The 15,776-nt window shown below is 43.5% G+C and overlaps 1 protein-coding gene across 2 annotated transcripts; it reads left to right on the forward strand.

The window, feature by feature from the left end:
* The first annotated feature begins 978 nt into the window (after nucleotides 1-978).
* On the forward strand, nucleotides 979-4,536 carry LOC100725600 (probable RNA-binding protein 46). 2 transcript variants are annotated; one of them, XM_005006348.4, is made up of 2 exons: nucleotides 979-3,030; nucleotides 4,128-4,536. In XM_005006348.4, the coding sequence occupies exons 1-2, from the start codon at nucleotides 1,623-1,625 to the stop codon at nucleotides 4,328-4,330; spliced, it is 1,611 nt and encodes a 536-aa protein (XP_005006405.1). In that variant the 5' UTR covers nucleotides 979-1,622; the 3' UTR covers nucleotides 4,331-4,536. The 2 variants fall into 2 exon arrangements, with proteins under 2 accessions (XP_005006405.1, XP_005006406.1); XM_005006349.4 differs by having other exon boundaries at nucleotides 979-4,536.
* The last annotated feature ends 11,240 nt before the right edge of the window (nucleotides 4,537-15,776 follow it).

Below are 15,776 nucleotides of genomic sequence, written 5' to 3' on the forward strand. Positions count from 1 at the left end.
TCAGGCCCCTCCTGCACAACTTAGCAAGACTATCTCAAGATTTTAAAAAAGGTCAAAAGGGGTCAGGGATGTGGCTCAGTGTGAAGGCCTTGGGTCCAATCCCCACTGCCACCCCCAGCCACAGGGTGGGGTGGAGTCCACTGAGAACTGACTTCTCCAGGCTATTTGTCCTCACGGCTCCCCTGTGTCCGTGTACACAGCTCGTTGGAAATGCTTTCATCGCCCTCGGACCTGAGCAGACCACCTCATTTCTGAGGACAGTGCACCCAGGCAGCAGAGCTGACTGGCTGCACCTGTGACCTGACAGCCAGTGCCTGAAAAGGAAAAGGCAACAGGGAACTGACCACCACTTAAAAATTCCAGGAGTAGGGGGCTGGGGATTTAGCTCAGTGGCATAAGCGCCTTCCTTGCAAGTGTGTGGTCATGAGTTCGATCCCTGATACCGATAAAAACGAAAAAGACAAAAAAAAAAAAAAAAAATTCCAGGAGCCGAGCCTCCGGTCTCTGGGACCCTCTCCCTCCCCTGGGCTCCTGACAGAGCCTGAAGAGGTGAGAGAGCAGAAGCCAGCTATTGGTCGTGCTGTCTACAGGCAGGAGGCCTCCTCAGGTTCCATGGGGGTCACAGCCTGTGCTGTGATCTGGCCCGAAACCCAGGCGCAGTCCCCGCCTGACCTCCCAACAGAGGCCAACCCTTAACTCTGGAGCCCTACTTGCCCAGAATTTCACATATCTCTGACTATCATTTTCAGGCATGATCATTTTCTAGAAAGCTGGGAGTTTTGTCAAACACAGGCAGACCGTATCCTCCAGGGTCTGGATCCTATGATGCTAAGGACTTGCGTGTCCCCTACCCCAGCTCCCAATTCATTGTTGAAGCCCCAGAACCCCGTATGAATGTGCAGGAGACAGGACTTTAAGGGGGATTAAAATTAAATGAGGAGGAGCCTTAATCGAATCAGACTAGGTCCCGCACAAGGAGATCCAGGCACTGCATGTGTGTAGGAAAGGCCCTCTGAGCATGCCCTGCAAGAGGACAGCCATCTGTAAGACACAGGCAAGGCCTCCTGGGAGCCTGGCCATGATGCGGTGCATCCAGCCTTTAGGACTACAAGAGATACATGTCTGTGCATAAGCCTTCAATACACAGGAAAACTTCCAGACTGTGTCATATTGATGTTCCAACCTGCAGGAAGCTGAGGCGAGAGGATCACCACAAGTTTGAGGCTTGCTTGAGCTATGTTGTGAATTCCAGGCCAGCCCAAACTACATAATGAGGACTTGTCTCAAAAGCAAAAGCAAAAACAAACGAACAAAAAAACACATGCCCAAGAAAACCAAGCTTGCTCATAGAGGGGAACTGGAGATGGCCTCTAATCGTCACTCTTCTCACCTGAACTTCCCAAGTATCTCTGGTATGGTTTGGACAAGTGTCCCCCAAAGGCCCATGTGTTGATGGCTTGATTCCCAGGGTAGGAATACTAGGAAGCAGTAGAATCTTTAAGAAGTGGAGCCCGGCGGCGACCCCACGCCAACCGACCAGCCCAGCGTGCTGGCGGCGGTTTGCGTCGTTGGTCCCCGAGACTTAAGATCGACTTCTGAAGAGCCGAAGGGGAGCTGCAGCCATGAATGAAGAAAACATGGATGGAACAAATGGATGCAGCGAAGTTCGAACTGGTATTCAGAATGAAGCGGCCCTGCTCGCATTGATGGAGAAGACGGGGTACAACATGGTTCAAGAAAACGGACAAAGGAAATTTGGGGGTCCTCCTCCGGGTTGGGAAGGTCCACCTCCACCAAGGGGGTGTGAGGTTTTTGTAGGAAAAATACCTCGAGATATGTATGAAGATGAGTTAGTATTTGAAAGAGCTGGGAAGATACATGAATTTCGACTTATGATGGAATTTAGTGGTGAAAATAGAGGTTATGCTTTTGTGACGTATACTACGAAAGAAGAAGCCCAATTGGCTATTAGAATTCTTAATAATTATGAGATTCGGCCAGGGAAGTTTATTGGTGTCTGTGTGAGCTTGGATAATTGCAGATTATTTATTGGAGCTATTCCCAAGGAAAAGAAGAAAGAAGAAATTTTGGATGAAATTAAGAAGGTTACAGAAGGAGTTGTAGATGTCATTGTTTATCCAAGTGCAACTGATAAGACCAAAAATCGTGGTTTTGCTTTTGTTAAGTATGAATCTCACAGAGCCGCTGCTATGGCTAGGAGAAAACTAATTCCAGGTACGTTCCAACTGTGGGGCCATACCATTCAGGTGGATTGGGCTGATCCAGAGAAAGAAGTTGATGGGGAAACTATGCAGAGAGTTAAAGTTCTCTTTGTAAGAAATTTAATGATCTCAACTACAGAGGAAACAATTAAAGCAGAATTTAATAAATTCAAACCAGGTGCCGTTGAACGAGTAAAAAAACTTAGAGATTATGCTTTTGTTCACTTTTTCAACCGAGAAGATGCAGTGGCTGCTATGTCTGTGATAAGTGGGAAATGCATCGATGGAGCAAGTATTGAGGTAACACTTGCAAAACCAGTAAATAAAGAGAGCACCTGGAGGCAGCATCTTAATGGTCAGATGAGCCCCAGTCCTGAAAACCTGACTGTGTACGCTAACAAAGAAGACAGGCTAGGCAAAAGTCTAGGCAAGACACCAACTCTTTCTGCTCGTCTCAATGGTCAGCACAGCCCAAGCCCCCCTGAAATTGAAAGATGCACTTACCCTTTCTTCCCTGGGACAAAGCTTACTCCAATTAGTATGTATTCCTTGCAATCCAGTCATTTTAATTCTGCAGTAATGCACTTGGATTATTACTGCAACAAAAATAATTGGGCACCACCAGAGTATGACTTGTATTCAGCAACCAGTCAGGAGGGGAAAGTACTCCTGGTATACAAAATAGTTATTCCTGCTATTGCAAATGGGTCCCAGAGTTACTTCGTGCCAGACAAACTCTGTACTATGATTGAAGATGCAAAGGAACTGGTAGCCCAGTTTACATTGCTTCATTTGGACAGGGAACACAGTTTCTTCAGCCTGGACCTGTGTAGAAGAATTTGGAGAAAATAAGCAGGTCCTTTTTGATGTTGCTTGAGCTTATTCTCCTGCAGTTGATCTCATTCCCGTTGGCTAAACATAAGTTCCATGACAGCACTAAGTTAATGTGCCTGTGTTAGAGGCCTCATTTATGATACCAGGACCGTACTGCAGAGAACATAACTCTCTACCTGTCCGTTAAATGACCTAACTCCTCTCCTCTTATTCCTAGAAACACTATAACCTTAACATACCCATTATATGTTACCATAATTTGACTAAAGAACATAGTTGAGTTTTTGGAAAATATAAGATTTACCAATTTGGTCTTTAATACACACATAATTATTAGTTAACAAAGCAGGAAATTATTGGTATATATGATGAATGTATACTGAGGAACAGTATTTCAAATAGAATTATTTTTTAATTTGGTTTAATTTTTGGATATTTTTCTATACTATAAGTTGATAATGGTTTCTTAAAGTTTATTTTATGAGGACGATTCATTTTATTGTTTTATGGTACCAGTAGGACTATTAAATTGGTATGTGGAGTTTTATAAATGTTCCTATTAGCTTTAAATAATGAAATATTGGAAGTTAGTTTATGCCATATGTTTCTAAAGTGCAGGGGTAATATTTCTGCTGTTTGATAATTAATACAGTTTTTAAAAAAGCAACTATGAATTGTTGTTTTTTTATCTTTTCTTCATGAATTACCCCTTATTGCTAGAACCAAATTTAAAAGAAGCTTTTTTGTGGAGCGCAGACAAATCAGAGATTTTCTTTTTCTATGTTTCTTTTTCTATGTTATTATCTTTTTCTATGTCAAGAATGCAATCTGTTAAGATCTCTGAAGCATTGTGTCAGTGAAGGAAAGCATTAAATTCTGACTTGGTAAAACTATTAGGATTTGCATTGCAGTGACCTTGGAAGTAATCTTTACCACTGATAGGGTATCATCAGGATCTTAAATGTTAAACATTATGTTAAAATGTGATTATAGTTTTAATGCTTTGTCTCTTTGAATTAAATTTGTGTCCATAAAGATGTGCAGTGTAATTGTTCATGTATTTATTTACAGACTGCAGTTTCCGTCGCAGCTCAATAAATAGTCTTTCCCCTGTTAGTGCTACTACCCTCTCTTCTGGGATTCCCAGCATGCTTCCTTACACTTCAAGGCCTTACTCTTATCCAAGCTATCCCTTGTCACCAACAGTGTCACTTGTTAATGGCAGCCATGTGGGACAACGACTATATATCTCCAATCAGGCCTCATTCTTCTGAAGAAAATCTGTAAACATTAGTATGAAAATTACTTTGTGTAAAGCATGCAAAGTAAACTACTGTTTTATTTTAGAATCGGGTTTGCACATTTGGCTTTAAAAATAATACATTCCAACATACTAAACAGCAACTATAGTTCAGAATAACAGAGTTATAGAATTTATTTTAAGATGCAATATTTGAAAAGTTATTCCAGGGTTTGCAAACTGCTATTCTTTTTAAACTTATGGAATTTTCATGTAATTCCTGAGTGGGCAATAGATCCCAGTAGTTTAATTTATTGTGTAACTACTTTGCAAAATTTTTACAAATATTAAGCCACTTGAAAGGAACAGTTGTAACTAAAGATGATAACCAAGGATCACTATCTCTTTTGGAGATTGGAACAATTATATATTAGGTAGAAAGAAATGATGAGACAAAAAGATTAAGATGCTAATTTTATGTAATACTAAAGATAACACAGTCTACCATTGTGGTCCTTGAAAACAGCTATAAATATTTTAGTTATTAATTATTTGTTACAGAAATAAATTCTAATTTTGCTGTTAATATATTTAAGGATTTTATAATTAAGCTTCACTTGTGTTTTTGATATTCACTGTATTTGCATAAGAAGTGTTAATGGTTTTTAATGTTGAAATCATGTGTTGTTTAATTTTTGTACTTGAATTTGAACTTTTTGACATTAAATACACCATGCTTCTAAAAAAAAAAAAAAAAGAAGTGGAGCGCGAGCCAGGTGCAGTGGTGCAGAGGCGTAATACCAGGAACTATGGAGGCTGATGCAGGAAGATCATGACTTTGAGGCAAAAGCCTGAGCAACACAGTAATGCCTTGTCCCCAGAAAGAAAAAAAATGGAGCCTGATGGGAGACCCAACAGGCATGGGGTCTTGAAGGCAATATTGGAACTCAAGCCCATCTAGTCTCTCTTTTCCTTTCTTGCCATGCAGTGATGGTGCCCTCTGCCATGTGGTCCCACCGTGATACACAGCCTTGCCACAGGCCCCAAGCAACAGGCCAATGGATCATGGAGTAGAACCTCTGAAACTGTGAGCCCAAATGAACCTTTTCTTTTTAAGATGATTATCCCTGGTATTTTGTTACAGTAACAGAAAGCTGACTCTTGCATCTGAATTTGAACAGAGAAGTCACACCACAGGAAGCAAAACCTAGAACAAAATTACTATCCATTATGTTTTTAAATATGCATTAAAACTTATAACCTAATTACAGCTTTCTCTCTAAGCAAGAGAAACCCATCATAAGAAACCCTAACACAGTTAGAAACCAAAACCAGAAAGTCTTCCTTACCTATGAAACCTGTAAATAGAAAGTTCTCAATAAATACTGATTGATATTAATGGTATGTTACCTTTACTCCCCAAATGGCCCCTAACCAATGTTAGCAAGGTTATTATTCAGTTTGGGCTTAGAAATGAAATCCTCATGGAACCAACCCTGCATGTTTCCATTAGAAAGAAATTTTCCTAGTAGTTCCAGAATCTTGCTGATGGCTTGTTGGTGGCAAGTCCCAGTAGCCTAAGAAAACACATCTCCAGAATTTTGTGACCATTTTGAAGATGACTTTTATGCCGAGAGTTATTAAAAAGAAACTTCTCGTTTTTGTGTGGTGGTACACACCTGGAAGACTGAGACAGGAGGACTGCAAATTTGGGCCCAGCCTGGGCAACTTAGCAACTTAGTGAGAACTCATCTCAAAATTAAAAATTTTTAAAAGGGCTAGAGATTTAGCTCTGTTTAAAAAGGCCATAGGTTCAATGTACAAAATCCCTAGGTTCAATGCCCAGTACCACGAAGAAAGAGAGGAGAGAGGAGAGAGAGAGAAAAAGAGTTCTCTTCTCATGGTATTAAGCCTGTCTCAGGCCTGGTGTATGGCTGGAAGAGTTTGCTATTTCCCATGAGCAAGCCCTGTCCACAAACCCACATGTGACTGAAGCCTGAGATGACTGCTCTTTCCTATGAGAGGAGCCCACTTTTAAACAGAATTATTCATTCATCTAACAATTACCCAGAATAACAGGTTTCATTGGACATTTTCATACATACATACAGCACACTTTGATTACATCCACTTCCCCATCATTTTTCTTACCCTCCCCTTCCCCCAACCTCCTTCTCTAATAGGTGAGAGGGTACCTTGTTACACTTTCCAGGCATTCAAAACTCTCAATAACATGCCAGTTTTTAACATGACATTTAAAGGCAAGGAGAAAGACCAGGGTGTAATGCTGAGCATAGATGGCAACTGGGCACGGGTAAATCTGGTGACCACAGCAGTTGGAGGTGTACTTTCAGCTCCTAGTAGCTTATGCTGAACCATCTTGGCTGTCATCCTGTGCCCTTGGACTTTCTCTTGGCTTTGTGCTTTCTCCTTTATGTTTTAAGAGTATGCTGCCAGCTTCTGCAGGCCAGGGAAGAGAGCTAAGACGGGGAAACACAAGAACCTCAGTTATAGCAAGATGAGTGCAGATTAAAGCCACACCAACACATCACGTTTCAACCATCAGACAAGTAAAACTACAATATCAGGTAATCTATTCTATAGAGCATTTGGAGTACTAACTGCCTTTCTCATATACAGTATTACTTCCACGTGGGAGGGCCTAATTTGTCAGCATCAAGAAAAACACATACCTTCACCTTTGACCAGAAAACTCACCATGAGGATTTTTCTATCTTAAAAGAGGGGGAAAAGAAAAGAAGACTAGACTGTCCTCCCAGACATACACCAATGGGATGAAAGACCTGATCTATCATCAATGGTTGTTGGTACCATAAGAAAACAGGCACTGATGGAAGGTCACGGTATCTCCTGTTAAAGTATGCTGGCCCAGAAAGCAAATTGAGTGTGATTCATGCTCCAGATTTAACTACCAAATCATAGGAACTATCAAGGACAGAGGAACAAGTTAAACGATACCATCAAGGAAGCAACCATCAAAACCCAGACTGTAGGAAACTCTGTAGACAAACAATCTGGCTAAGAATTTTCCAGAGCTGATGAAACATAAATTCTCAAACAAGAGCCATAATGAATACTAAGCAAGATCTATAGGAAATAAATTCACATTTATAAGAGCATTGGGTGAAAACAAGGAAAACAAGCAACTTAAGTTGTCAGAGAAAAAATATTACCCACCAAAGGTATTTCATGGAAACAGAAGGAATCCATAGATTAAGACCAATGTCTGTTCTGAAGTGGGGTACCAAGATCTAAGGGCCTCTCCCCGGAGAGACAGCCTGTCAGCAATAAGAAGGGCAAACACAGGTACACAAATCTTTCGTTTAAAATCATCTTGTGTGCAGAAATCATTCTTTCCTGCTTCTGTTAAGGAATGGGAAGAAACCACTCCTTCAGTGTCCAGGCAGCAGAGCTGAAGTTCAGTGTCACCACAGGCCCCTGACTGCTGCTCTGTGACCTAATGAAAGAGATTAGCAAGACCGGTAGCATGGCCACCAGTAGTGCTGGCAGAGGTTTGCTTAGGTCCCAAGCAACAACTCCGGAGCCCATCACCACCAGTGAAAGACGCCACCCGAGTGAAGACGGCTGGGGCAATGAGGACAACACTACTGAAGACAGGAGCGGTGGGGCAGTTCCTGGAGGTCAGAAACGTGCCACCTGCTTCTGGCTGCTCTCTATCTGCCTCCCTGGACACTGAAAATTCCATCATTGGGGATCAAGAAGAATACACTACAAACTTCCCCACAGAACTTCCCCACAGAGTCTTCATTTTGGCAGAGCCCAGAACCTCTCATATGCTCCACGGTCGATGCTGAAGTCAGCCGGAGCAGGGCGATGATAGCTGTGGCTTGGCCCATCATGAAACCATCACACTTGGGCAGCCAGCCTCAGCCCGGGCCAGAGACGCCCTAGCTGGCAGGACAGAGATCTGAGCCATGTGTTCCCCTGGGCAGGCCTTGCATCAGCCCTGTCAGCCCTTGGGTCCGCCGTCACCCATCCCAGGCTGGAGTGAGACTGTGACTTCCCCTCCCTTTTGCCCGGCTGGCTGAAATGAGCACCATCTGTACCACTCTGCACTCAGTGACTTCATTTCATTGCTTTCCTGTCCTCGCGAGCTAGAGGAAGAAGCTGAGGCTTAGACACAGTAGAAAGCCAGCAGGTAGAAGAACTCACAATCCGTGGCTATACACAGCCGTCAGCATTTACACTGTACTAGGTGTTATAAATAATCTAACATATATGGGAAGATACAACCTATACCATATATAAAAATTACATGCAAATATGTTGTCTTTTATATTTTATAAAGTGACTTGAGCATCCTAGGGGATCACGGATCTAGTCCTCTGCAGGTAATTCGGGGGTGACTTACAGCCCCCACCTTACTCCCCACCGCTAGAGGAAGTGTGCACCTGTGTGAGACTGCTGAGGCCTAAGCCCTGAGGTCAGTCCTGGCCAGCACACCCCAGCTGATTTCATAGGCTTCATCGCTCTAATTCTGCATCTCTTTCGCTGTTCATCAGACAGCGGTGCTGCCAGCACCCTGCCAAATATTTACTGTCCCAGGAAAGGAGAGGCTGTCCTTCAATGCTGCCTCCATCAACCCTGAGGGTGCCTCGCATGTCACTCCCCGGTAATTACAAGTCACTTTCAGCACAGTCAGCCGTTGAGTCCTCTGCTCATTCCTGGAACAACTCATGCTTCTGTGTCAATCGGCCACCCTCCTCAGGGACAGCAAATGCTGAGTGGCCACAGCCCTTGTGAACACCCCGCAGTGTGCCTGGCCAGAGTGCATGCACAAATGGTCCTGCTCTAGGGGTCAGACCTCCTCCTCTGATCTCCCCAAAACTGCCTAGTGACCTGGCATAGCCCTTGTTGCTTGTTATTGTCTACCGATGATATCCAAAGTCACATTTCACCAAATGGGGCCCACGAGAAACAGCCAGTATACACGGTTTGAGCTTTCAAGTCACTGACACTCAGGTTCCCACTCAGCAGCTGGAGGGTTACCGGGAGGGCAGAGGCAGGCAGGTGTCCGTCGTCCTATGACACTGGCAGCAGGGTGGACAAGAGCGGTGTGGCCCTTCTCTTTCTTCACCTCCTCTCTCTGCCCCTTCTCCTGCTTCTTCTCTTTCTTCACGGTTCTTCAAACTTAGGGTCTTTGCACTAAGCTACATCCCTAGCCCTTTTCAAATTTTATTTTGTTTTTATATTTTGAGATAAGCTTTTGCTAAGGTGCCCAGGCTGGACTCCAACTTGGAACCTTCTTGCATTTGCTTCTTACTTTGTGGAAGGCCTTGCACACCCTGTATTCACTGTCATTAATCACTAGCGGGAGACAGCCGTCTCCGAGGGATTTTTTTTAATGGTGGTTTGCTGTCATTTTATTTTCCTAAAACGACAGTTGGACAGCCAAGGAATTTGCCCCCAGAGTCCTTGGAGATTGTTTTGAAATAACCACCGTCATGGTTGGTGAACACTAAATGAAAAATAGTGTTATATGTCAAATTAGTATTTTAGGGAAGAAGTGTTCAAACCCTCATGGGCATGTCCACTAATGTGGTCTCAAGCATTAGTCACACAGCTTCGGAGTGACAACTGGGAGACCAGAGCCACATGTGGCCTTCAATTAGGGAGCAGAAGTCCAAGAAGGGAAGGACAAATAATGGCGAGTGGTCTCTATCCATCAAACATGGCACAGGAAGGCAAGAACGGTGACATTTGTAAGTGGATTCATTTCATGAGAGGACTTCTGGATGAAAGGTAGACCAGGCTTATTAGAAACCACAGCTGGAGCCCTGAAAAATCAGGGATTATGAAAGGATGATGATGGAAGATACAGAAGCTTGACAACAGCAGGTTACAAACCAAGTGCACAATACAGTCCAATTCTTTACAACTACATGAGACAGAGCACACACACGAGTGAACTTCAGGACTCTTTAAGCCTGACTTTTTTTTAATAGAATGGTGTGGAATGCTTCCTTAAAAATACAGATCTGGCATCCCTACCTGTGGAGATTCTGATTTGTCAGATGCAGTCTGGGCCCAGGTGTCTGCATTGCTAAAAGCTTTTCAAGTGGGTCTCTGATACAGAGAATAGAATGGGGGAGATAAAGATAGCCAATTTAATTTTTTTCTTGAGATTTTCTGTACTTATATATTGCTCTGTGAGCCTGTACTATATTTACCGTTAGAAATAGTTATTAGTAAAACCTTCTAACTGAACCTGAAAGAGTCCCAGGTGACAATAATGATAACTATAACTAACAAGTATTAAGTGCTTTGTGAGTGCCAGCTTTTACTAACAATGCCACTGAGTCCTTACAATAACCCTGTGACATGGGTACTGGTATTCCAGACTTTTTACAGACGAGGCAACAAGAGACCAAAGGGTCCAGCTCAGACAATTGGAAAGTGACACATGGACACACAAACTGTCACTTGAGAGCTTGAACTGTAACTCTCACACTCTACTTTGTTCCAGTGAAGAGGAAATCTGGTCTGGAGGCCCAAGCAGACCCTGCATCGCAGGTCCTCTGGTTCTGGTCCTCACCTGTGCCTGCTCTGAGCTTTCCTGGAGTCACAGGACGTTTCCCCCTGCTACCTTGCCAGAGTCCTCTCTGCCACAGACTTCCCAGCATTTGCTAGGTGCCGGAAGGAAGAATTCTATCATCATGCAAATTAGAGAGGGAAGATTGAACACCACAGGATATTGGCTATTAGGACAGGCCACGAGCAGGCCTTTGACAAAATTCTTAATTGGTTTTTCAAAATTGAAGCGGAGAACAAACTCCTCTGCGGTAGCCTGTGACATTGTACGAGGGCTCCATTGTGAAATCCGCAGGGTTTACTCCTGCTCAATGGCTCAGGCTATGTCCCATTTGGCAGACAGTGGTGCCAAGCCATTCAGGGACTTTCTGGAAGAGAAAGAATGAGTTGATGCCCCAGCCAGAATGAGAGAATTTGCTAATCCAAATGTGGTTTGTGGACTTTATAAAGGTTTTTGGTTTTAAAACTCAGCAGGTATTTAAATTTCTTCTTTCTCGGTAAGCTTTCTAAATAACACACAGCATCCCCAGATAAATCTGAATTGCAAATAACAATTTTTTTGATAAAGGATGTCCCAAATACTAGGTGGAACATCTCTACACTAGAGCATTATTTATTGTATTATCTGAAATTCAGATTGAACTGGGAGTCCTGTGTTTTTATTTGCTAAATACGGCAGCCTTGTGTCACGAAAAACATGCTTTCATGGTTTCCCCTTTCAGTGTCACTAGCTCAGTGAGCAGAAGACACACAAGCCAGGGAAGTAATCGCACCCACCCTTTTGCACCAACCACCCCCAGGCCCATATTGTATATCCCACATGCACACACATGTGCAAACCACTTACCTACGTGCCATCCACACCTGCACACACATATGATCACATCTACACACACATGCAGAGTACTGTGGGCTTCTGTTTTTCCTAATATTCTAAAATAAAAATATCTCATCTTTTGATTTTCTTTCTTGTTCAGTTCCTGGCTATTGAAGGAGAAAACCATATTTCCAGTGGGTTTGAATGCCAGTTTCCCACAGAGAGGGTGGGCAATAAGACTTTATCTCCTGTATTTAAGCAAATTCAAATCTTTCTTTCCTTCTCTCTTTTTCTTTCTTTCTTTCTTTCTTTCTTTCTTTCTTTCTTTCTTTCTTTCTTTCTTTCTTTCTGCCACTGCATTAAACTGCTAATTCTATTACAAAGGGAATGAAAGTTGTCATAGGGTCAGATAATGAATGAAATTTAATAACAAAGAAAAACATAAAATGAGAACTTCAGACTTGAGCCACTTAATAAAAACATTTGAAAATGAGAGAGGAGAAACATCATACAGAATTCTGAAGTAGCGTTATCTAGCATTCTGGTTAAATGAGTAATTCCTATAGCCAGGCTACAGGAATTACCAGCTGGCCAAATCACTTAACCTTACCCACAAAGTGGAAATAATAAAACAGGTGCATAGAGTAAGTATATAAAAGATGTGTGCAACTCTACCTGACACATATTGTTTGCTCTTATAATTCTTTCATTTGCCAGGCACAGCAATAACCCTTGCACACACATTCAACTGTCAAAATAAGGCCATGAGATATTTGGGCATGAGAACACTGAGGCTGACAGAGGTTAAGGTTCTGGTCAAAAGCCACAGAGCTGGCATGCAGCAAAACCAAGATTTAAGTCCCAGTCTCAGGATAAAGCCACCATTCCCTCAACGACCAATGTCAAGATAACTGATTATGACAGGAAGTATAAAGGTGGCTCTTTACAGAGCCATACAGAGGTGACAGTGCTCAATCTATGGCCATTGCTCTTGTGGAGTGGGAGCCAGGACAGGTGTGGACTGATGCTTTTGGTGGAAAGGACAGAATGCCAGGACAATGAATACCTTACTTTCTTATGACCTTTCCATGAAAGCCTCCAAGAAATGGAAAACCCTGGCCCTGGTCTCTGCCTGACTACATCATCAGGATGTCAGTTGGGGTTCACTAAAGGACAGACTGAGTATCACATAATACATGATTACATGTAAAGAATTTACAAGGTAGACTTACAGTGGCCATCTATGGAATGAGGGGTGGAAAAATGTAAAACGGCATCTGTGCATCAGAGAACTAAAGGATCCAGTCGAAGGCTGGAGGCCTCAAGCTCACAGCAGAGTCAGTGTGGATCCCTGTTTGAAGCTGAGTCTGCTATGGAAACCTGGTGATAAGTATCCAAAGACAACAGTGAAGGACAGAGCTCCTCCAAAGAAAAGGGCAGGCTTTCTTCTTCTTTCCCTTTTTATTCCATGTAAGCTGCAAGCCTATTGGTTGATGCTATTCACATCCTGGGTAGGTTGGCCTACATGTCAATCATCACAGACCCCCAGAGCTTTACCAATCTGCTAGGCAGTTCTTACTCAAGTTGGGGTGACACACTGTAGTCACTGAGGCAGCATAATGTAGAGTGTGTGCTAGAGGCAGCCCCAGGACTCTGTTCTTTACGTCCTTCTCATTTACACACTTACTCTAGACCATTTCATTCAGTCCTTTAATACTACCAATAGGCTGGTAATTCTTGAAGTTATCTGTGGCCCAGATCTCTCCCCTGAACTCAGACACACAACTCCAGCATCTCCATACAGATATCTAAGAAGCACTGCAGACTAAACAATGCCAAGACTGTACTTTGTCCAAAGAACCTTCTCTACCTCTAGTGCTCCTGAATCTGGTGGGTCAGTGTCATTCTTCTGATTGCGCAGACAAAGTCTGAGTCACCTTCATTCCTCTTTCTCATGCCGCTGACAGCCGACCCATCAGCTCAGCCCTCGGGTTTACCTTCAGACTTCAGAGTGATACCTCCACCTGCCATCCTCACCCACGCCTTCTCCTCCCCCTGTAGCAGGCCCAGGCCTCCCTGCTTCCAGTCTTGTCTGCTGCCCTGGTCTATTCTTCACTCAGAGAATTCTGTTAAAATATAGCTCAGATTTAGGTGTGGCAGCAGACACTTGTAAACTCAGCATTCTGAAAGACTGAGGCAATAGGATCTCAAATTCAAGCCCAGCCTAGGCAACTCAGCAACTTGGCAAGACTCTGTCTCTAAAAAAAATGTAAAAAGGAGCTGGGGATGTAGCTGAATGCAAAGGACCTGGGTTCAATTTCCAGCACTGAAAAAAAAATCACATCATTTGGACTCCTCCAAAGCCTCCCATCTCAGAGGAAGGGCAAAGCTCACCATGGCCAAGGCCCTCTAGGACCTGTAGCCTCTCCCTGAGCCTCACCTCCACCCCACCACTACCCTCGTCACTGTACACCAGGCCTCGCACATGCGCCCTCCTGTGCTAGTGCCTTTAAACTTGTTCTCATCTCTCCTGGACACAGTCAGGTTCTTCCACCCCAGCTCAGACTTCACCCAGCAGAGGAGACCAAAGCGACCTCCGTGAACGACACACAGCCTCCTGGGTGTGCCCTCTCCCACACCCACCTTGTCTACAAGAGCTTTCTAGACACTCCCCTGTCTGCTAAGCAAACACCAAAAACTCCAGGTGACCCTGAGCAGATCTCTTCTGGCTGGCTGTGGTGTTTTGTACCCCTGCTAGACTCGATTTGGCAGAGGAGGCTCCTGGCAAAGTCACACGCAGGTCTCACTGTGTGTTCTGCCTCTCTGTGAGCTCCTGTTGGAAATATGTCTGGGGACAGTATTATAAAATGACAAAACTCATTGCACAAGTAGAGAAGAAAACAAATCCATTCACCCCAATGCCACTTCCATGGAAACTCCGAGTGAGCTCACAAGCCGGCCCTGAGTCCTCCCAGCATCTGTCACCCTCTCTTGTCATGTCAGGGCCCATGCTGAGAAAAGGAGGCCTTCAGAATTTAATGCACCAGGAGGGAAGTGTCCCAAGGCCCGGCTAACCATCCTCAGCAGCATGTGAGCCTGGAGGCTGGAAGGTGCATGCAGCCAGACGCTCTGGCACAGCCAAGAGCCACCAAGGCCCGTCAGCTCTCCACACGCCCGGATTCAACCACCTGCAGATGGAAAACAGGAAATGGTGGGGTCTGTCCTGAACATATGCAGAGGGGTTTTGGTTATTATTCGTTAAACAATAGAGTACAACAAGTATTTTCATAGTTTTATTATACATTAAGTATTAAAAATAATCTAGAAGTGATATAAAGTACAGTATATGGGAAGATGTGCATGGTTTACGGTTTATATATGGTTTATATGAGTAAAGCATCCATAGATTTTGGTGACCACGGGGAGGGGAGGTCCTGGCACCAATCTGCTGTGGACACTGAGTGCTGGCTATACTGAGCGCAAAAATCCCTTTATCCCGTCATGAAGACAGGCTGTTAGAGAAAGGCCTGGCTGATTCAGGTGGGAGGTGGCATCCCATACTCTGGCTTCTGTAGCATCTCTCAACAAAGTTCAAACTGTGAACATTCATTCTAAATGTCAAATGCTAAGGCACATGATATCTCAGCTATCTTTTCCTAAAAGGTCCAGGGAATATCTAATCACAGGTTCAGCTATGATGAATTAATGCTTTTCTCCTCAGGTTTAAAGAGGTATTTTCGGGCTGGGGATTTAGCTCAGCGGCATAAGCGCCTTCCTTGCAAGTGTGCGGTCGTGAGTTTGATCCCTGGTACTGATAAACACGAAAAAGACCAAAAAAAATCAGTATAAAGAAGTGTTTTCTGTCCGTACCTGGGGCACAGTGCCCCAGTGCAGGTGTTAACTTTAATTCTTGACCCTCAAATCAGCTATGATGACTTTAGCACAAAGACACACAATTACTTTTTGCAAGATTCAAAATAATTCTGTCAATTAAATTAGCACAAGTCACTGATTGTAAGGTACATTCTCAGAGATGTTAGCTTGTAAAAAAAGTGCATCTTAGAATTATTTGTGCATTTGTGTATGTATG

The sequence above is a fragment of the Cavia porcellus genome, unplaced genomic scaffold (assembly GCF_034190915.1).
Source record: "Cavia porcellus strain 051 isolate PalLab524CR breed Dunkin Hartley unplaced genomic scaffold, mCavPor4.1 scaffold_8, whole genome shotgun sequence".
In the NCBI taxonomy this organism is placed as follows: Eukaryota; Metazoa; Chordata; class Mammalia; order Rodentia; family Caviidae; genus Cavia; species Cavia porcellus.

Bases quoted from the DNA above. Each gene is read 5' to 3' on its own strand.
- LOC100725600 (XM_005006348.4), top strand. From the start codon at position 1,623: ATGAATGAAGAAAACATGGATGGAACAAATGGATGCAGCGAAGTTCGA. The intron at 3,031-4,127 runs GTTTCTTCAGCC...ATTTATTTACAG, and splicing joins TCATTTGGACAGGGAACACA to ACTGCAGTTTCCGTCGCAGC.